General features: G+C 43.5%; 1 protein-coding gene across 1 annotated transcript; it reads right to left on the minus strand.

Moving 5' to 3' along the window:
- Positions 1-6,128: 6,128 nt before the first annotated feature.
- Positions 6,129-20,023, minus strand: LOC139433268 (zinc finger protein 892-like). The gene is made up of 2 exons (XM_071202203.1): positions 19,556-20,023; positions 6,129-9,982 (listed from the first exon to the last, which is right to left on the minus strand). Exons 1-2 carry the CDS (start codon positions 19,797-19,799, stop codon positions 8,916-8,918), a joined length of 1,311 nt encoding a protein of 436 aa, XP_071058304.1. The 5' UTR covers positions 19,800-20,023; the 3' UTR covers positions 6,129-8,915.
- Positions 20,024-22,489: the final 2,466 nt, after the last annotated feature.

Genomic DNA, 22,489 nt, shown 5'->3' on the forward strand with positions numbered 1-22,489 from the left:
GCAGGGTGATAGAAGGACACCCCATCTACTCACCCAGAAAAAAATCAGGACATTCTGATGTGGAGTTTCAAAATAAAAGACCTTTGAAATCCCATATATGAGCTATCAGCCCTGTGTTTAGATAAGAATAAAACGAAATCTCTCCCTGATGCAAGACTCATATCACTGCAGGGTGATAGAAGGACAGCCCATCTACTCACCCAGAAAAAATCAGGACATTCTGATGTGGAGTTTCAAAATAAAAGACCTTTGAAATCCCATATATGAGCTATCAGCCCTGTGTTTAGATAAGAATAAAACGAAATCTCTCCCTGATGCAAGACTCATCTCACTGCAGGGTGATAGAAGGACAGCCCATCTACTCACCCAGAAAAAATCAGGACATTCTGATGTGGAGTTTCAAAATAAAAGACCTTTGAAATCCCATATATGAGCTATCAGCCCTGTGTTTAGATAAGAATAAAACGAAATCTCTCCCTGATGCAAGACTCATCTCACTGCAGGGTGATAGAAGGACAGCCCGTCTACTCACCCAGAAAAAATCAGGACATTCTGATGTGGAGTTTCAAAATAAAAGACCGTTGAAATCCCATATATGAGCTATCAGCCCTGTGTTTAGATAAGAATAAAACGAAATCTCTCCCTGATGCAAGACTCATCTCACTGCAGGGTGATAGAAGGACAGCCCATCTACTCACCCAGAAAAAATCAGGACATTCTGATGTGGAGTTTCAAAATAAAAGACCGTTGAAATCCCATATATGAGCTATCAGCCCTGTGTTTAGATAAGAATAAAACGAAATCTCTCCCTGATGCAAGACTCATCTCACTGCAGGGTGATAGAAGGACAGCCCATCTACTCACCCAGAAAAAATCAGGACATTCTGATGTGGAGTTTCAAAATAAAAGACCTTTGAAATCCCATATATGAGCTATCAGCCCTGTGTTTAGATAAGAATAAAACGAAATCTCTCCCTGATGCAAGACTCATCTCACTGCAGGGTGATAGGACACCCCATCTACTCACCCAGAGAAAATCAGGACATTCTGATGTTGAGTTTCAAAATGGATGGATGGAAGGATACTTTATTCATCCCAAGTTGGGAAATTGGGTTGTCACAGCAGCATGGACTCATTGTACAGAATCAAAATAATCTTTAAATAGAAGAAAAAAAAGAAATAGAATACATCTGAGCTTCTATAGGCTAAGACTGTCGGGGGACGCATTGCTTCTTCCTTCTTTCTGCCTGCACCTGTGTATTCTCATGTTCTGATTAACCCAGCCTCCCCCAAATTTCTCTTTTTTTTGTGTCTATATCTACGCCGGGATCCTGAGTCGAGGCTGATCCTATTATATGGGATTTCAAAGGTCTTTTATTTTGAAACTCCACATCAGAATGTCCTGATTTTTTCTGGGTGAGTAGATGGGCTGTCCTATCACCCTGCAGTGAGATGAGTCTTGCATCAGGGAGAGATTTCGTTTTATTCTTATCTAAACACAGGGCTGATAGCTCATATATGGGATTTCAACGGTCTTTTATTTTGAAACTCCACATCAGAATGTCCTGATTTTGTCTGGGTGAGTAGATGGGCTGTCCTTCTATCACCCTGCAGTGAGATGAGTCTTGCATCAGGGAGAGGTTTCGTTTTATTCATATCTAAACACAGGGCTGATAGCTCATATATGGGATTTCAAAGGTCTTTTATTTTGAAACTCCACATCAGAATGTCCTGATTTTTTCTGGGTGAGTAGATGGGCTGTCCTTCTATCACCCTGCAGTGAGATGAGTCTTGCATCAGGGAGAGATTTCGTTGTATTCTTATCTAAACACAGGGCTGATAGCTCATATATGGGATTTCAAAGGTATTTTATTTTGAAACTCCACATCAGAATGTCCTGATTTTTTCTGGGTGAGTAGATGGGCTGTCCTTCTATAACCCTGCAGTGAGATGAGTCTTGCATCAGGGAGAGATTTCGTTTTATTCTTATCTAAACACAGGGCTGATAGCTCATATATGGGATTTCAAAGGTATTTTATTTTGAAACTGCACATCAGAATGTCCTGATTTTTTCTGGGTGAGTAGATGGGGTGTCCTTCTATCACCCTGCAGTGAGATGAGTCTTGCATCAGGGAGAGATTTCGTTTTATTCTTATCTAAACACAGGGCTGATAGCTCATATATGGGATTTCAAAGGTCTTTTCCACATCAGAATGTCCTGATTTTTTCTGGGTGAGTAGATGGGTCCTTCTATCACCCTGCAGTGAGATGAGTCTTGCATCAGGGAGAGATTTCGTTTTATTCTTATCTAAACACAGGGCTGATAGCTCATATATGAGATTTCAATATGAGATTTCAAAGGACTTTTATTTTGAAACTCCTTACATTTTACATTTACTCGTGGTAGTTATACGTAGTTTGTTTTAAATAATTATTGATCACATTATATAGTACATATTTCTTAATTTAATATGTTTGGTTTGTTGTTATAGGTGCTTTTGTTATTGACCGAGTAAGCGCTGGGATTTTACCGTAATGCTTCTAATATTCGCGCACCCCAATATCACGTGCGGGCTGGCTTGACTGTAGAGGCTTCTCAATACTCAAATTTCCCCTCCTCAACTCCTCGACTCCTCGGTCCTCCGGTAGTGACCCGGAAATGAATTTCAGCGGGCCATTTTGAAGGACGTCTCATTTCTCTAAATGCACACCGAGGACCGAGGACCGAGCGTCGAGGAGGCTCTCTGGAGGAGCTATAACCGAGGATACACTGATGGTTCCTCCATGGCTCCTCCGCGGATGCATTTCCGGGAACGGTGGAGGCGTGACGCACGGCCGGACTTATCTCAGCCAATGACAGCTCTGCATGCATCCCCTGGATATTATTTTAGAAACTGCTCTCATCGCAACGTGATGTTTACAGTGAGAACAGCTGTGAGGCCCGTGCAGAAAGCAGAGCAGTGTGTAAAATATATATCACTCAGTATAACAGACCTACTCTCTTTATTTGCTTTAGTTTAGTAGATATCTACAAAGAGTCGATATTTTTCTAAGACCATTTAGTGCTTCACATAATAAAATACACAACGGCTGTAGCCTGATTATGCGTTAGGAGCTGTAGGTGTGTGTGGTACAGTGTCGGTGCGTGTTGTACAGTGTTTAGGTGCGTGTTGTACAGTGCGCAGATGCGGCGGACAGACAGGTCTCAGTTGGTTTGGTGTCCTCTGCTTACTTTTAATACTTGCAAATACAACTTTTGGCCCGTAATTTCAATTCCCCATTTCAGCGACCAGAGAGAGGGGGGGATATATCCAGTCTCTGATTGTGTTACATTATTATGAGAGTGCTCTCATACTTTAAATTGCATATATTTATATACATATATTTGTGTGTGTGTGTCTGCATCTGTAGCCTGTTATTGTCTCATTATACCGCACTCTCAATGAATTCAAAGTACATATGTGGGGGAACAATGTTCAGTTGATCTAACAGAGATTATAACATATGACAAAACACTCGACAGCTGATGCAGCTGTTGGCACGTAATAATGAACGGACGTCGCTTTAATATGACCGCTCAGAGGAGAGGAGTTCTCATTTCTTTAAACGTCTGCTGCTTCCCCTCCTCTCTCCTCGGTTCCCCTCCTCGGTCCTCCGCTCGCATCTCCTGTGGGCGGGTCTAAGTATCGAGGAGGGGAGTCGAGGAGGGGAAATTTGAGTATTGAGAAGCCTCTTGTGTGTTCCCAAGTGGAGGCTGGCTTGACCGCAGTCTCCACGGCTCCTTCATGGATGCATTTCCGCCAACAGAGATGTTTCAAAGAGTCGTGACGCTCGGCCGGACTTATCTCAGCCAATGACAGCTCTGCATGCATCCCCTAAATATTATTTTATTAACTGCTTTCATCGCGACGCGATCTTTACAGTGAGAACAGCTGTGAGGTCCGTGCAGAAAGCAGAGCAGTGTGTATAATATATATCACTCAGTAGAACAGGCCTACTCTCTGTATTTGCTGTAGTTTAGTAGATATCTACAAACAAAGAGTCGATATTTTTCTAAAACCATTTAGTGCTTCACATAATAAAATACACAACGGCTGTAGCCTGTGTGTGGTACAGTGTGTAGGTGTGTGTGGTACAGTGTGTGCGTAGATGCAGCGGACAGACAGGTCTCAGTTGGTTTGGTGTCCTCTGCTTACTTTTAATACAACTTTTGGCCCGTAATTTATTTCCCTCATTGTAGCGACCAGAGGGGGGAGAGGGGGGGATATATCCAGTCTCTGATAGTGTTACGTTATTATGAGAGTGCTCCGTTTGATTCTGAAATTGTATATATTTATATAAATATATACATATATGTGTGTGTGCGTGTCCGCATCTGTAGCCTGTTATTGTCTCATTATACCGCACTGTGAATGAATCAAAGTAAATATATAAGTCGTCATGAACACATCTGTCCATCAGACAGAGGGCTGCTGTGCCTCCTGTCATCATTAATGGACGTCTCTTTAAAATGACCGCTCAGAGGAGAGGAGTTCTCATTTCTCTAACCACCTGCTGCTTCCCCTCCTCTCTCCCCCTCCTCCGCTCGCATCTCCTGTGGGCGGGACTAAGTATCGAGAATAGGAGTCGAGGAGGGGAGTCGAGGAGGGGATTTCGAGAAATGAGAAAGGGCCAGGGTCTGCTAAATTAGTATATATGCGGGATGGGCCTGGCCCGGATGCTCACCTTTCCACTTCCTGCAAGGGGGGGGCTGCCTGCCCGACCTTACCTTACGGCTGCGCCGCGGCAAAAATAGGATTCATCCTAATTTTAGAGAAGCGCTGCGCCGAGCCGCTTCTGGGACGCGTCTGAGCCGTAACGCGGCGCGTGTGGTGGAATAGCACCCATTGACTAGAGTGGCCGCGATCCTTACGACCGCCGCGGCGCGGCCGTAACGTGGCGCAGACGCTCCTGGTGCGTTTAGGGGGTTAGGGATTCAGGGAGGCAGGCGTGTAGTAAGCCCTTTCGGGGCCGAGGGGGCCCTCCCCATCCAGGGTGGGGGGTTTTTGCGAGGTAAGGGCAGCAGGGTGTGCTCTGTCAGCCACAGCCCAGATTTCTCCTCGGTTACAACCGGGTTAAAGGAGAAGGTGGGGCAGCAGCTGCTGACCATAATAGCCGGTCAGGGGCAGTAGGGTGGAATATTGTTGGACGACAGTGCGCGTATACATTGCGGCTCCACCCACTGTACCCATAGAGTCCAGTAGAGGGCGGAGCCTGTGAGAGATATAACGTCGGGTTACGTAGTGTAACCCTTGTCATATTAGCACAGGCGGAGCCCTCTACTCGGGGCACTGTCTGTCCTATTCCGCTGGCTGAAGAGAGGTGTAGGATGATAGTCAGAAGGCGAGGCCTCCTTTTATACGGTGTGATTTCACTTTATATTAAATACATAACAATAACAGTGCAGAACATCTAACCTCACTATGAATCCAGAACAATACACCTGCAGGAGTATGGATAAAGCGAGAGGTTTGCATGCATTTTGAGCCGATTTGGGCAGAATCCAGCAGAGTGGATCGTGCTGTTCATCCTAATGTCTATGTAAAGAAAACAAGTCTAAATATTTAAAGATAAAAGCTGTAAAACAATCTCAATAATTAGCAGCATGCTGAGATAGGAAGTTTTAATATCTTAAGAGAAGAGCTTGAATATTAAAAGATACAAAATACAAACTCTTTTGGCTCCTTCCTGTCTTTCTACTGGGTCTTTCTTGGCTTTGTACTGGCTATCTTCTAGCTCTATTCAGGTATTTGGAGTTTCTTTCTAGCTCTGCCCCCGATCATTTTCAGAACCTGAAGGCTCTATACGGACTATCTTCTGGTTCTCCTCTGGATCCATCCACTATCTCATCTCTGTCCAGTGAATTACACTTGTGTTACTGGAGCAGGTAAAGCATACAACGGATACTTTCAGCATTATCAGAGCATGAAGTGGAAGCTTGGATGAAACACAGCGGACTTCTAAACAATGAACACCCGCAACTTAGAAGAAATAAAGTTGGGTTTTATGTGTTCTAATATTGCAATGCAAACCCATGATGCAATGACAGTAATTAAGAATAGTTTAGTCATTGAATGCTCATTTCAGTAGATTTAATCAAACAAAACATGAACATATTGGACATGGCCTCAAGACTGTAACCTCTTCACATTCTGTTGAAATAGTCAATTACTAGCCATATCTTACACATTGCTATTTTGAATCATTAATATGTGGATGACAGTTGAACTGGAAAATGTAACATGTGTGCCACCTGCTGGAAAGAAGACGTATCGCTCTGTTGGCGTCGTTTGGACAACAAAAACAGAGTTAAACTCTCATTTCATAAACAATCTTTGAGTACAGACACCGTCCTGCAGAGAGCACACAATCCAACAGCACGTTTTTGGTCTGAGCTGCCCAACATCTACAAAAGTCGACTGCAGAAGAAAGCCAGCAGTATCATCGGAGACATCACACACCCCGGCCATGGGTTAATACTTTCCAGTTTGTTCAAACTGCTGCGGTCCGGCAGACGGTGCAGGTCAATAAAATCACGCACCAACAGACTGAAGGCTTCTTTCCCAGAGCTGTGGCCTCCATCACTCCCATCCCTGTCCAGCCACAAAACTCACTATAACTTTTAACATGCTCACATACAAACACACTACCTCCCATCAAAGACTGCAGCCACAAATATCGTGTTATTTATCTGTATATTTATTAACTATCAAATTGTAGCTTTTCAAGTGGCAAGGGGTGTTATGTATGAATGCAGCATGAGTGCTCATTTCATTTCATTTCATTTCAAACCTTTATTTAACCAGATTGGTCCCATTGAGATCAAAGATCTCTTTTTCAAGGGAGACCTGCAGCATATAGGTTCCACATGAAACATAAAACAATAAAGGACATTATACATTATATTTATAGGATACATAGTTATTTACGCAGAGGTGCATGTCTATCTATAATTTTCATAAAACCAAGATAAAAATAAGACCATGCAGTTTCTACATCAGCACACAGATTGATTCTACCCCAATCAAAATCAAACAGATCATGTAAAAAACCCTGCTCCACAAAGTGTTTTTTGTCTCTCTTTGTGATGACACGTGGTTTAACCTTTTGGACCTTAGTGTCCCTAATTGTGGCTACAACACAGTGGTCACTCACATCATTAGCAAATACTCCCACAGATGAGTATTTATGTGGAACATTTGTTAAAATTAGATCAATTAAGGAGGATTTGTTTGGGGACTTAATATTTGGGCGAGTAGGACTGTCTATAATCTGGGTAAAATTCAATGAGGTACACAGGTTTTTTAAAATCCTCTGACACAGAAGTTAACCAGTCCCAATTAAAATCACCAAGCAGCACTATTTCCTTGTAGGAAAGTTGCGATAACAGTTTTGCCAATGACGATAAAGAGTCCTTGACAGCCGAAGGGGCCCTGTAGCAGCCCACCACCATGAGCTGTTGACCCTTTGTTACCTCAATATGCACGGCTAAAAATTCTAGCTGTTTACTAACAGATTTGGAAACCATATTAGTTACACAAAACTTATTTTTCACATAAATGGCAATGCCACCACCTTTTTTAGGCCGGTCGGTACGATATACACTGTAACCATTTATGTAAATGTCAGAGGCCAAAATGGATTTATCTAGCCACGTTTCTGATAAGACAATGACATCAGCATCAGTCGAACTCGCCCAAATACGGACAAAATCTAATTTAGGTAACAGACTACGCACATTTAAATGAATTAAACCTATCCCAGATCTAGATATAAAATCAGCAGGAGTAGCTATTTGACTAATACTGCTAGGTGGACCTGGATTTGGCTGTACATTTCCTGATAGTAACAACAATAAAAATACCAAGCACCTTTTCCTCTTAATCAACACACATACATTGTCAGCTGTTCTAGAGTCACCAGCAAACTTCGCGAAAGTGAGATTAGAGTTTAAAAAACAATTCTGAAGGACCATCGTGGCAGGCATGTGAGAAAGACAAACATTTTCCGAAATGAATGTCCGCGACAGTGCAACCAGCAATTGTTTGTGCAACACCTCCGAAACTGTACAGGGGATGTCCACTGCGGGCGGCAGAACATACCCGAATCCAGTAGATTTTTCAGGACGACTAGCGATCTTCTCCTTGTCCAGCACAGCCAAGAAAAGGCACAGCAGAAACACGACACCCGCCATTCTCCCAGTCCAGCACAACAGTATCCACGCTGTTCCCGGAGCAAGGTGGAACCAGGCCTCAGCTATAGCAGCACAGCAGAGTAGAGAAGGTAATCCCACCGCGTTACACCGGCTATTTAATCCACTTTACATCTCCGCCGGTAGCACAGGCGCGGAGAGGAGTGGCGATACGCGGTGTGAGGAGCGGCAAGAGGAGCAGCAATACGCGGTGTGAGGAGCGGCGAGAGGAGAGCCGGGACCACACTTCCGACTCTTTATCTCTGCAAGAGTTGCTCCCTCTCGTGCTAAATCCACTCGGCGGGCAAAAGTAGGATCCCAGAAGTGATTCGCCCAGTGTGGAGTGGCTCCTGAAACCCTTCCCGGCGTGCCTTTAGTGGAACTCGGGTCCGCTGTGGTGGATGAGGTTGAATGTGGCTCTCATCCGGAACTCAGCAAAGGTGGATCACGTCTCAGCGCTGACGGCGTGTAACCTGTTCCTCAGGTGAGTTTCAGAGCACGAGCAGCAGCTGTGATGAGCAGCAGCTGTGATGCTCGAGTTCACTGCCTGAACCAGCTCGCAGGCTTCGCCCCATTAATCAGAAAATCAGTATGACAAAAACATTAAACATATTGTCCACTTATATTGATAAAGATAGAGTTTGTTTAAGTCTTATATGAATGCCGTGTAACAATGTTGATCCAGTCAGGCAGATTTCTTATCCTCAGTTTGAATTTCATTAAGCGTTGAGGACTGACAACCAACACACTTGTGTCTATTGAAACAATTACGCCATTGAAATCTTTTGTCACAAACATTGCAGCTGTATATTTCCTCTCCTGTGTGGATTCTCATGTGTTCCTTTAAACTTCCACTCTGTGAAAAAGCTTTCTTACAGACTGAGCAGCTGTATGGTTTCTCTCCTGTGTGGACTCTCATGTGTCTATCTAAAGTTCCACTCAATGCAAAATATTTGGTACAAACTGAGCAGCTGTATGGTTTCTCTCCTGTGTGGACTCTCATGTGTTTTTTTAAACTTCCACTATGGGAAAAATGCTTCTTACAGACTGAACAGCTGACACGTTTCTCTCCTGTGTGGATTCTCATGTGTAGCTTTAACTCTATATTCTGTGAAAAAGCTTTCTTACAGACTGAGCAGCTATGTGGTTTCTCTCTTGTGTGGATTCTCATGTGTCTCTTTAAATGTCCACTCTGTGAAAAAGCTTTCTTACAGACTGAGCAGCTGAATGGTTTCTTTTCAGCACTACGTCGTGGATCACTGACAGATTCATGTATATTTTTCAGTGAGTTTGAGCCTGATGCAGGTTCTCTGGTCTCCTTCCAATCAGCACTGTCTTCAGTGTTAGGTTCAGAAGAGTCTCCAGTGTAAGGTTCAGAAGAGTCTCCAGTGTCGTCCTCAGTCTTTGGTTGTAAACTGCTCTCTGGATCTGAGTTCCTGGCTGGTTCTGGTCCTTGACAGTCATCTCCATCAGCTTCTGTTTCAATGTGTTCAGTTTGTCTTTGATGAGGCTGTGAGGACTGAGGTTTCTCTTCATCATCTTCACTCTTCACAGGGTCAGGAGTGAAAGTGGACTTGGTGATATCAGCCTCCTCCAGCTCCTGAAGCTGCTCTCCCTCCTGACTGATCCTGAGTTCCTCCTGTTCCTGCTTAATGTGTGGGGGGGGCTCTGCGTCCTCCTGGTCCAGACTGGTGCTCCACTCTTGCTGGTCAGGAGGAACCTCTTCTTTAACCGCCACCAGCTGCTGGACGTCTGCAGGAAACAGGAAACAGTCAGAAAAAAACTGTAAGTGTTACATTACATTACATTGCATTTAGCTGACGCTTTTATCCAAAGCGACTTACAATAAGTGCGTTCGACCAACAAAATACAAACTTGAAGAAAACAGAATCATATAAGTATAACAGGTTTCATAGAGCAAAAACATTTCAAGTGCTACTCAACTGGCTTTAGGTAAGCCAGTCCTTTATTAGTATATAAGTGCTTTGTTAATAGTTCTATCGCTCGAGGTGGAGTCGAAAGAGATGAGTTTTCAGTCTGCGCCGGAGGGTGTGTATAAGCTATCTGCTGTCCTGATGTCAATGGGGAGCTCATTCCACCATTTTGGAGCCAGGATAGCAAACCCACGTGTTTTTGCTGATGGGAACTTGGGTCCCCTTCGCAGCGATGGTGCAGCGAGCCGTTTGGTTGATGCAGAGCGGAGTGCACGTGCTGGGGTGTACAGTTTAACCATGTCCTGGATGTAGGAAGGGCCAGATCCATTCGCAGCATGGTACGCAAGTACCATTGTCTTGAAGTGTATTCTAGCAGTTACAAGTGAAGGGAGCGGAGGAGCGGCGTGGTGTGGGAGAATTTAGGAAGGTTGAAGACCAGACGAGCCCCTGCATTCCGGATGAGCTGCAGAGGTCGGATGGCACATGCAGGTAGACCAGCCAGGAGGGAGTTGCAGTAGTCTAGGCGTGAGATGACGACAGCCTGGACCAGAACCTGCGTCGCTTTCTGGGTCATCTGGGGACGCATCCTCCTGATGTTGTAAAGCGTGTATCTGCAGCAGCGGGTTGTAGCAGCGATGTTTGCAGTGAAGGACAGGTTGTTATCTAGGGTCACACCCAGATTCCTTGCAGTCTGGGTCGGGGAAACAACAGAGGTGCCGATGTTGATGGTCAGGTCAAGAGTGGGACAATCTTTTCCCGGAAGGAAAAGCAGTTCAGTCTTGTCAAGGTTGAGCTTGAGATGATGAGCAGACATCCACTGAGAGATGTCAGCTAGACAAGCAGAGATGCGTGCGAAAGGACAGGATTAATTGGGTGTCGTCAGCGTAGCAGTGGTATGAAAAACCATGCGGGCTAATGATAGATCCGAGCGAGTTTGTGTACAAGGAGAAGAGGAGGGGACCAAGAACAGAGCCCTGAGGGACCCCTGTAGTTAATTGACAAGGGTTGGACTCGGACCCTCTCCAAGTAACACTGTAGGTGCGGTCTTTGAGGTATGAGGTGAGGAGGGAAAGTGCAGAGCTTGAAACTCCCAGTTCTTGGAGACTGCGAAGGAGGATCTGATGATTCACCGTGTTGAATGCAGCAGACAGGTCCAAAAGGATGATGACAGAGGAGAGGGAGGCTGCTTTAGCCGTGTGCAGTTCCTCAGTGACAGCAAGGAGGGCAGTTTCTGTGGAGTGACCTGCCTTGAAACCAGACTGGTGCGGATCCAGAAGGTTGTTCTGATGGAGATAACAGGAGAGTTGTTTAAAGACAGCGCGTTCAAGTGTTTTAGACAGGAACGGGAGGAGAGAGACAGGCCTGTAGTTTATAACGTCAGACGGGTCGAGAGTGAGTTTCTTTAGGAGAGGGTTTACTCTTGCCTCCTTGAGACTGTTTGGAAAGTGACCAGAAGTTAGAGAAGTGTTGATGAAATGGGTGAGAAACAGTAGAATATTAGGAGCGATAGTCTGAAGGAGGTTTGAAGGGATAGGGTCCAGAGGACAGGTGGTAGGGCGGGCAGAGGTGATGAGGGTAAGAACCTCACTTGGAGAGAGAGGGGAAAAGGAGGTCAGTGTGCCGGTTGAAGGTGGCTCAGGTGATCCGGCGGTGAGTAGAGGTGAGTCAGAAAAAGAAGAGCGAATATCATCAACCTTTTTTTCAAAGTGGTTAACAAAGTCGCTTGACAGAAGTGAGGAGGGGGAAGGGGCTTTGGGGGGGTCCAAGAGGGAGGAGAAGATGGAAAATAGTTTTTTGGGATTGGAATATGAAGATTGGATCTTATCTTGAAAGAAAGTGCTTTTTGCCTGAGAGATCGAAGCAGAGAAAGAGGAGAGGAGAGCCTGATAGGTTAGGAGGTCGTCATGGTGTTTGGACCGTTTCCGCTCTGCTGCCCGAAGGACGGTTCCATTAGCACGCAGCGCGTCATTTAGCCAGAGAGCAGGAGGGGACTGCCGAGCCTGCCGAGATGTGAGAGGATAGAGAGAGTCCAGAGAGGATGAGAGAGTAGAGAGGAGAGTTTCTGCAGCAGAGTTTGGAGGCAGGAGTTGGAATGAGTCAGAGGAAGGGAGGGCTGAGAGCACCGATGAGGCAAGGGTAGAGGGGGAGAGGGAACGAAGGTTACGGCGGACAGGTGCAGGATGAGAAGAGATTAGTTCGTTATGTTTGGAAAGGGGTAGAGAGAATGAAATGAAGAAGTGATCGGATGTATGGAGCGGGTTTACAGAGAGGTTAGAACTAGTGCAGTTCCTTGAGAATATGAGATCAAGGACACTGCCAGCTTTATGAGTTGGTGGGGACGGAGACAGTGAGAAAGCAAAGGCGGTTAACAGAGATGTTAGTTCGTCTATCTTCCCCATCTGGAGGTTGAAGTCTCCGTGAAGTACAGCGGGAGGGCCAGTTTCAGGGATGTGTGAGAGGAGATTATCTAATTCCTCCAAGAAGTCCCCCAAGGCGCCTGATGGACGGTAGAGAACAACAATGGTTCATTGTATAGGATGGGTTACTGTGACGGCATGGAATTCAAAGGTGGAAGGAGTGAAGTTAGGTAGCTTGAAGAGGGAAAAGCTCCATTTGGGAGAGAGCAGGAGACCAGTGCCACCTCCTCTGCCTCTGGGTGTATGGGAGAAGGAATATGCTGTGGAGAGAGCTGCTGGGGTGGATGTGTTGGATGGAGTAATCCAGGTCTCAGTGAGAGCAAGGAAATCCAGAGACTGCAGGGAAGCGTAGCCAGAGATGAAATCAGCCTTAGGAACAGCTGACTGGCAGTTCCACAGGCCGCCTGAAACTATATGTTGGGTCTCAGTGGAGCATGTGGGATAGACGGGAGCTGGCCGGTTATAGCGATTACGAGATACACGGGGCCAGTGATAATTGCGAGAAGACACATAAACAGGAATGGAGAAAATACACATGATTATAGCCTGAGGGGCCAAACAACCAAATAAAACAAAACACCAGCGATACTTAGCGCAATCAAAGTAGGATTTGCCTCCTCTTTGCCTCCCTCGTGACTCCAGCAGGACTCTATTGTCTTTGTCAGTCTTACTCCAGCAGGACTCTATTGTCTTTGTCAGTCTTCGTCTGTCTGACGCTGAAGCTGACGCTCCAGGAAAGTGCTACCTAAAGTGCTACCTAAAATGGACACCTGATTGCTGAGTTCTCACAGCTGTGGGGCCGCGTCCCTTTAATTAGTTAACTCTCTGCAGCTGGTGGCCCTCAAAAGGAAATCTAGACTGGGCTCTCTCCCGAGTTGTTATTGTGTCTTTTCAGTGGCCCAATGGTTTTACCATCCATCCATCCATCTTCTCCCGCTTATCCGTGGTCGGGTCGCGGGGGTAGCAGTTCCAGCAGAGAGCCCCAAACTTCCTTTTCCCTGGCGACATCAACCAGCTCTGACTGGGGGGTCCCAAGGCGCTCCCAGGCCACCTGCTCCTAGGTCTACCCCTTGGTCTCTTCCCAGCTGGACGTGCCTGGAACACCTCCCTAGGGAGGCGCCCAGGTGGCATCCTAACTAGGTGCCCGAACCACCTCAACTGGCTCCTTTCGACGCAATGGTTTTATAATTACATTAAACCCTAAGTTATAAAGTTATGAGTTTAACCCTTAATACAGTTACACCTACTCAATAAAGCTCTTAGTAGTATACAAATGTTGAAATCAAAGTTAACCCTAGCAGTCAGTTAGTTCAGTTTTAAGGTTTCAGTCAAATTACTTGTCCCAAGTTTCTGCCTGACAGATACTGTAGCGGTTTTAAGATTTAAAATCACAGTTTCAGTCAGATCAACTACAGAGCATTGATACAGAGTACACACACTGAAACAGAGAAGTCTAAAAACAGAATGTTACTCACACAATTCTAGAAGTCACCAGTTGTTATCCTGTCAAAATCGAGTTGCACACTGGCAGGTCAGTGATCAGGATGAGATTTAAATAGTTTCTGGGGGGAAGTGGCCGCAGATCAGAGCTGATGGGCCTCAATCGAGTTAGCATTTAAAAATCTAATCACCATTAAAACGGGAGACATTTTACAGCCCTAATAATGCCTTTGTTTTTATACTTTAATATTATCTTTCTTAGTCCCACCTATTGTGTATTTTTGTTGGCTCAATTCACCTCACGTAGCCCAGCCCCATTCCACTTCCAGTTAAAAATGAAAAGGGGTTATTTATTCTGGTTTAGCACTAGCTGCAATGTAAACAATGAATTGTATTTGTGATTGTTCACAGCTACACTACGCCTATAGAATGTTAATACTAAAAATAGATTGTAGGGCCATACCTATACAAAACATGACATGTGAAGTTTTTTGCCTAAAATACCAAACAGATCACCCATTGTAGCCATGCCTCATACCCCTCTATTCCAGCCCTGTTCCAAAAAGGCTGATTCTGTGACCGTAGCTTTAAATGGAACAGCTGCTGCTAGCCACGCCCCTTTGTAGCATCACGCACCTTTCCTCTGCTAAGAGTTTTCTACCGGGAGAAACTCAGCTAAACGCTGTCGTGATTAAATGCCACATTATGTTCCAAATCACTTCAAGCATTATGTCTCCTGCAGACATCATGCTGAATACACAGACACACAGCTGCGAGAGGAGATTCAGCTAGACCAGTGGTTCCCAACCTGGGGGCGCAGCACTATTGCGGGGGGGGGGGGCGTGAAGCTTGGGAAGAAGTTGTAAATAAACATTGTTTGCTCGTAAAATCAATAACATTGACACAGTTTTTGTGAACGCAACGCTGTGGGTTTGCCTCACACAGGGTGACGTCTGTCTAAATGATGTGGCCTGCCGACATGGACTATCCCATACGATCATAAATCAGGGTGTGTGTATGTGTAGCGCGAGAGAGAGAGAGAGAGAGAGAGAGAGAGAGAGAGAGAGAGAGAGAGAGAGAGAGAGAGAGAGAGAAACCGGTTACTTGTAATTTTGTTGTTAGCATCTGGTTAGCTAGCTGCTCTAAGGAGCTGTTTCAACAACAAGGTGGAGGGAGTGTCCTCTGCTGTCAGACTGAGAGAGATAACTACAGCTCAGGTGAGGTTAAGGACTCTGAGTGTTTAGATAGTTAACTTATGGCGCATTTCCACTGCAGCACGGAGCTCGCTGTAAGCGTGCCGAGCCGTGCAGGCCTAATTCACAGTTTTTCTGGCCTCATAAAATCGTGGCTGTGAACTCTGAGGGTGTTTTTATGGGGCTCTCATTGAAGATGACGTCACGGCTCCGCCTACACTGCGTTACTATAGATACTACCCCAGTTCCTAAACTGTAATGGAAATACGCCATAAAGTGAGCCAGTCCTAACGAGGCCTAGCCATACCGAGCGAGGCCGTGTAGTGGAAATGCGCCATAAGTCTAAGTCATCTCTGTGGGTCTCAAACGGTTTGGTCACCATTTATGTAAACACATATTTCCATTTGACGGGGGAGTGATTAGTCAAATATGCATGACTAAAAAGAAAGAAAATTTAAATTGGTGAAAAAAAGGTAAGAAACGTTTAAACTTGTTGAGAGCTAAAACTAGTCTTTGCTGCTGCCTCAAAGAAGAGCAGGGGGAGAGGAGGGAAAGGGGGGAGAGGAGGGAGACAGATGAGGCTTATTCAGGAGCCCAGACACACTGACAACTATAAATGAACCAAAAATAAATAAATAAACAACTTTCAAAAAAAGTGTTTGTATTGGATATGGTATGTTTTTGGTTAGTTAGGCCTTGTTAGGACTGGCTCACTTTATGCTGCGTTTCCATTACAGTTTAGTAGCTGGGACAGTAACTATAGTAACGCAGTGTAGACGTCATCTTCAATGCGAACTACAGAAAAACAACTTCAGCCGTTAGCTGTTAGCCCTCAGAGCTCACAGCTCCTCATATCTGTTCAGAAACTAGACAAAAGTTAAACAAGTACAAACCACAGACTGCCTGTGTCATGGAGGATACAGTCACTGGTTTATTTATGTCTGTAGGCCGTTGTTGTGAGTGTGGACGGTCGGAGAATATATAACGTTAGCTTAGCCAAGCTCCATTCAGAAAACACACATTTTAAAAAGGTTTTTCGCCTACCGTCTGTCTGCAGACTTGTCAAAGCATTAGTTCATGGTTTTTACTAACCGGTATCAGTATGTTGTTACTTCGGCATTATTTTGAAACGTGTATTACAATTAAATCACGGTCAAATGTTCATTTTGTTGTAGTTGTAGCCCCTTTGCCAGCGATTCTCTCGTTTAGCATACTCAGCCCGACTCAGCCTGGTTGTTGGCCCTCTAAGAACCTCGATTTTATGGGGCCAGAAAAACTGTGAAATAGTACTAACGCTAGCCGGTACTACGCCAAGTGGAAACCCAACCAAAGACGGGCCGGGCACGGCACGCTTAAACCGCGCTGTAGTGGAAATGCGCCATTATTGTCCCAGTCCGGCTCTGATCAGAAGAACTTAAGTAAAAGCAGTATACTGCAGGGTAGTCGTTGTGCAGATTGGTCCATTTCAGAATAATATATATGATATGTTTTATAATGATTGATCATGAAAGTGTGGTAAAGGTGCAGCTAGTTTGAAAGACTTTGTATACTGCAGGGTAGCTGGTGGATTTACTCCAGGTGTAACTAAAGTCTGATTTAAGAGTTGATCATATTTCACATCATTAATCCAGATCTGTAAAGTGACTAAAGGTATTAAATACATGTAGTAAAAGTACATCATTTGCCTCTGAACTGTAGAGGAGCAGAATTACAAAGAAGCAAATGAGGAAATACTTAAGTACCTCAATATTAGTAGTAAATCTACTTACTACTAACACCAATGCAATGTTATGTGCTAGCAGCCCATAATCCACACTATACATACAATTAATGAATGTGAATTATGTTTCTAATTTGTTTAGTTTTCCCCCTAAAATATTACAAAAATAACTTATATAAATACTTTATAAAAATACTGTTAAAGAAGCGGATCGATACGCTGTATTTGTAATTGTTTCAATTAGGCCTCATTATTTCACAGTGGCACAGGATCATCTGCCAATACAAGCACTTTTGTTCATGTTCAATACATAATAATATATAAATGTATAGTTGGATCTTTTTGTCTTGTTATTATTAGCAGAGAAAATGTAATGTTTGTAAAAAGTGTACAAAGTATACAATGAATTCCACCAATCTCGGTGGGAACCGGATTAGGGGGGACTCGAAAATATTTCCAATTACACAAGGGGGGCCTGACTGAAAACGGTTGGGAACTACTGAGCTAGATGACTGTATACTGAGACGATAGGTTGGGACGTGTCACGTGTGCCGGAGACGATAGGTTGGGACGTGGGACGTGTGCCGGAAACGATAGGTTGGGACGTGTGCCGGAGACGATAGGTTGGGACGTGTGCCGGAGACGATGGTCGTGGGACGTGTGCCGGAGACGATGGTCGTGGGACGTGTGCCGGAGACGATAGGTTGGGACGTGTGCCGGAGACGATAGGTTGGGACGTGGGACATGTGCCGGAGACGATAGGTTGGGACGTGTGCCGGAGACGATAGGTTGGGTCGTGGGACGTGTGCCGGAAACGATAGGTTGGGACGTGTGCCGGAGACGATAGGTTGGGTCGTGTGCCGGAGAGAGATGTGGGTAAGAAGGAAAAGAGAGAGGGTTGTATTTTCTGAATATTTGAGTCTCCTTACACACCAGGGACACATCTTTATGTATACAATACATCAAAAAGTGCATTTTGCATACTTGGTCCCCTTTAAAGGTGGGGTAGGTAAGTTTCAGAAACCGGCTCGAGATACACTTGTTATATTCCATGGAATGCTCTTAACATCCCGATAGCAATGAATATCTGAAGTGCTTTGACAAAAAATCCATAAAAAAATGTCATCTGTAGAAGCCGTAATACTGTAAAAAGTACATGGCCTACCTGCCTGTCAGCCTTCCATCGGGGCACACACTCACCTCGTGCCCTCATTGGTCATGTGCGCGTTCGTGTGTGTTGGAGGAGGGGCTCTATAAGGAAGTGGCAGATTTTATCCGGTCGTGTATTTTCAAATTCTAGCGATCTCGAGCCGGTTTCTCAAACTTACCTACCCCACCTTTAAGTAAAAGTACTTAAAAGTATTCTCAGAAACAAGTACAGCACCTTCTTATGTAAAAGTAATGATACTGCAATAAAATGTTCCCCGTCAGTGTTTGATTTATGACGTTTCTTGATTATTGTCAGTGTCGCATTTTACCGTGTACATGTTTAAGGTTGCACTTCTATAAATGATGATCGAAGAGGGAACCCGCAATCTGAATACACCCAAAATGTAAGCTTGTATTTCTTGTCTCAAGATGAAAAAATAAATACATACATTTAACAATGAATTAATCATTAAAAAATACCTTTGTAATGGGGAACATTAACAAAAAGGAAGAGAGATAATTAGTGGAACAACGGCAAAAGGAAACATTTATTATTTTATGAATTAAATATTTTCCACATTTATTTTGTAGATTACTTTTTGGTAAATATAATTGCATGATAATTCATTTATTAATTCCTTATATGTAATGCATTCACTTAAATTATTTTTCAGCTTTAAAAAGTGTTGAAAGTGTTAACAAAATGAGAGCATTTTGGCAGGAGAAATACCTGCTCTGCTGAACATGTTATGTAGAGAACAGTGCAGATCTTCCCTATTGACAACAGGAAAAACCTAGTCTAAAATAAGGAACATTTAATACACTTTATTTTAGGGCACTTTTCAAAATATTCAATGTCACTTTAAAATTAAAATTACAATAGGAAAATGTGTTGAGGAAGGAAAATTATATCCAAAGGAGCAAATAAAGCGAGTGAAGCCAGTTTGAACTAATTATCTTTTAGGCTTGATTGAAAATAACACAGTGTCTGACATTATCATGTTATATCATTACTGTCATATCATTGCTTACTATTCGTGGTTATCAAGTATCAGACACTTAAATAACAGACAAGATTTTAAGAAATAGGACTATACTGACAAATGACATCTTATCCTTTCATTGTCTGTTCTGTAGGAAGGAGGAACATAAGAGTGGGACTACACTTAAAAACGGAAGTTTGTTCCAATACGAAGATGGTGTCCTTAAAACGAGCCACCTCGTAATTGTATGCACACTATTTATTCAGCCGTTTGCTGTTTAATCTGATGGGAAATATATCATTCAAGAGAGAAAAAAGCTTAATAAACTAGACAAACGCTCAATACAGGCGATGACGTCTTCTTTACGCGTCCCCGCGAACAGGGCTTCAGTCTACGGCAAACCTTCAACCAACGGCACAACACCGGCCCCTGGGCCGTAGTTTGGACACCCCTGGTTTAAAGTGTTAATTAAGAGTAAAGGGAACATACCTGCTCTGTGTATCCGAAGCTGAGGCTGTAACACAGCGTCCAGTAGTTTCTGGAGTCTCTTGTTCTCCTCTTTGGAAAGAGACAGCTCCTCCTCGAGCTCTGCTATCGTTTTTTCAAACAGAGCAAATATCTCTTCAGCAGTGAGTCGCTGCTTCTTCAACGACAGCAGCATTTGGGCTTTACTCATGTTTACTAGATCACCTTTTCCTGCAAACTCCGTTAAACACACCGTTTCTCTCTCCATCAAACTCTCAATCTGACTAGTGTTGCCAACGTGTTTCCAGCTAGCATGCTAAGCTAGCTCCTATAGTCCGAGGTAAACGCTCCAGAAAAAAGAGCACGCAGTCCATTCGGAGGTTTATCCAAACACACAGATGATGGATCAGTAGTGCTGGAGCTCACAAACGCTTTCTCAGGAACACAGAGAGAGAGAGAACCGTATCGACGGACCCAGGGTGACTACCCGATCTGAATCCCTGCCCGATTTGCAATGCGCATGTGCGAGATGGTCCGCCATATACGGCACCCCAAATAGGACAATTTGCACAGTGGCGTTTGGCAAAGCAGAAAAGAGAAAACGACAAAAAAAAACGATAATATTAATCTGAACGAGAGAGATGAGTTATTGTTATTACAACGTGACTCCACTATTATTTAACAACTCCTTTTATTGGGTTAAGTACATTGTCAGAATAAGTGAGAAATAGATTTAACTTCTGTTCGACAGCTATCTGAAGAAATATTTACTGTGAATGTATGCAAAAATGTATGGCATTCATAATTTATATTTAATTACATTAACTGTGAATGTCTTTCATTTTATTTAAAATTAAATACAATTACATAAAAGATTTTCCATAAAAAAGTTGATTCAAGAACAAATCTCTGTTATTAGATCAGCACTTTTCTTATATGACTGTTATTGCTACATTTGAAAGGTCTTTACCAGCTTTGGAATTATATATATATATAGCAATGCAAATTGGGCAACCGTTTCAGTTTAAAACTCACGCATGCTTAGTGTATACTCGTGGAGTGGAGTGACAACGAGGCTCCCTCCTGTTAGATGGAGGGAGTAAATACAGGGGCAAGCTTTGGGACAAACTCCCCTCTCTCCGGCAGAAACAGGAAATGCCATAACTGCAGTGTTCGAATTGGGGGGAAGCCAGGGGGAGCTTGGTTAAAAAAATCGTGCATTTTTGTGTCACACAGATTACAAATGTTGAGTTTCTGTAAATAGAAGTTCTTGAAATAAATAATAATCATTGTTCATTACAGTTTCTGAATATTCGTTTTATATTTGTGAATATTTCTGGGTGTTGCCGCATCTCTACGTGGCGGCGCTGCATTCTTTACGCTACGTAAGTTGCTATGGTTACAGCTTTTAACTGGACACAGAAAAGATGCAGTGGAATGAAAGGTATCAATGGCTTTTCATTAAAAAAATTTTGGATGTGAGTTTTTCAAAGAGGCAACAAGTATGATCTCCGTGCCGCTCGCAGAAAAATCCACGGGAATGCATCTTAAAAAATAAATAAAAACAGGGCTCCCCCGAAAGCAAATGGGTTATTCGAACACTGAGTAAGTGTACACTACAGTTTACTTGTTTCTGACTAAAAAAATCAGCCACTACTCTTTATATTGTGTAGAAGGCAGTGGCGGCCGGTGGAAAATATTTTAGGTGGGGCTATGGAAATGGTGCCCAAACCATGCTAGGGGGGTCCGGGGGGATGCTACCCTGGAAAAAAATCTTGAGAAATGACCCCTTAAATTATGACTTTTGGTAATGTTAGAGGGGGGGTAGGACAAATTGAGGCTTAAAAATATGAGAAAACTGATCAATACCTCCATAATCTTCAGTGTGGTTAGCTATGAATCTTACAACATTTCCAAACACCTTGTCCTGGACATAGTTTCTACATAGTGCAACAGTACAGTAGGCCCACACAAACTGCAGAACACCGGTGCTTTGGGAACACTCAAATGATTTAATTCCCATTTAAAATCAGGAGACTAAATATGAACATTATATGTGTGTGTGTGTGTGTGTGTGTGTGTGTGTGCGTGCGTGCGTGCGTGCGGGCGTGCGTGCGTGCGTGCGTGTGTGTGTGTGTGTGTGTGCCCTTTAATTGCCAGACCAAGAAAAAAGCTATGGAAAAATTATTTGTTTGCATTTTCTAATGGGCCACAAATAACCACAAACTATTTTAATTGTTTTTGACTGACCACACAGTTTTGTTTCTATGAGCCTCTACCAACTGGCCGAGCTGGCCTTTTATGGTACATTTTCAAGAATTATCATATACAGTACAGTATGTGTATGCATCAAACTCAAATAAAACACAAACTCAAATACATGTTTTTTCTTTTATGGAAAATGAGCAATATATACAACCAGATATATTCATAAAAGATCATAAATTATAATTGTAAAAAAAAAATGGAAAAAAGTAATGTAAAGGGTTTTTCATAATAAACAAAATACTTGCTCATCTTACTGTAGATGCTGAATTGGCCTAACAAGAAACCACTGGCCTAACAGCAAATATCTACACCGAACAAAAATATAAACGCAACACTTTTGTTTTTGCTCCCATTTTTCATGAGATGAACTCAAAGATCTAAAACATTTTCTATATACACAAAATAACCATTTCTCTCAAATATTGTTCACAAATCTGAAAGTAATCTGTGATAGTGAGCACTTCTCCTTTGCCGAGATAATCCATCCCACCTCACAGGTGTGGCATATCAAGATGCTGATTAGACAGCATGATTATTGCACAGGTGTGCCTTAGGCTGGCCACAATAAAATGCCATTTATATTTTTGTTCAGTGTATATCCTGTGTTGGCCTAACTTGCTCATCTGTGTGCAACTTTGGGCTGAATGCCATGATGCATGAAAGGTGCTATATAAATTATTATCACTCTTT

This window comes from Pseudochaenichthys georgianus, unplaced genomic scaffold, assembly GCF_902827115.2.
Source record: "Pseudochaenichthys georgianus unplaced genomic scaffold, fPseGeo1.2 scaffold_1674_arrow_ctg1, whole genome shotgun sequence".
NCBI classification, from domain to species: Eukaryota; Metazoa; Chordata; class Actinopteri; order Perciformes; family Channichthyidae; genus Pseudochaenichthys; species Pseudochaenichthys georgianus.

What these genes read in the sequence shown, in the direction of transcription:
- LOC139433268 (XM_071202203.1), bottom strand. Translation starts at nt 19,799, where the DNA reads ATGGAGAGAGAAACGGTGTGTTTAACGGAGTTTGCAGGAAAAGGTGAT. An exon ending in GCTTCGGATACACAGAGCAG is followed by an intron (nt 9,983 to 19,555) that starts GTATGTTCCCTT and finishes TGTTTCCTGCAG; the next exon opens with ACGTCCAGCAGCTGGTGGCG.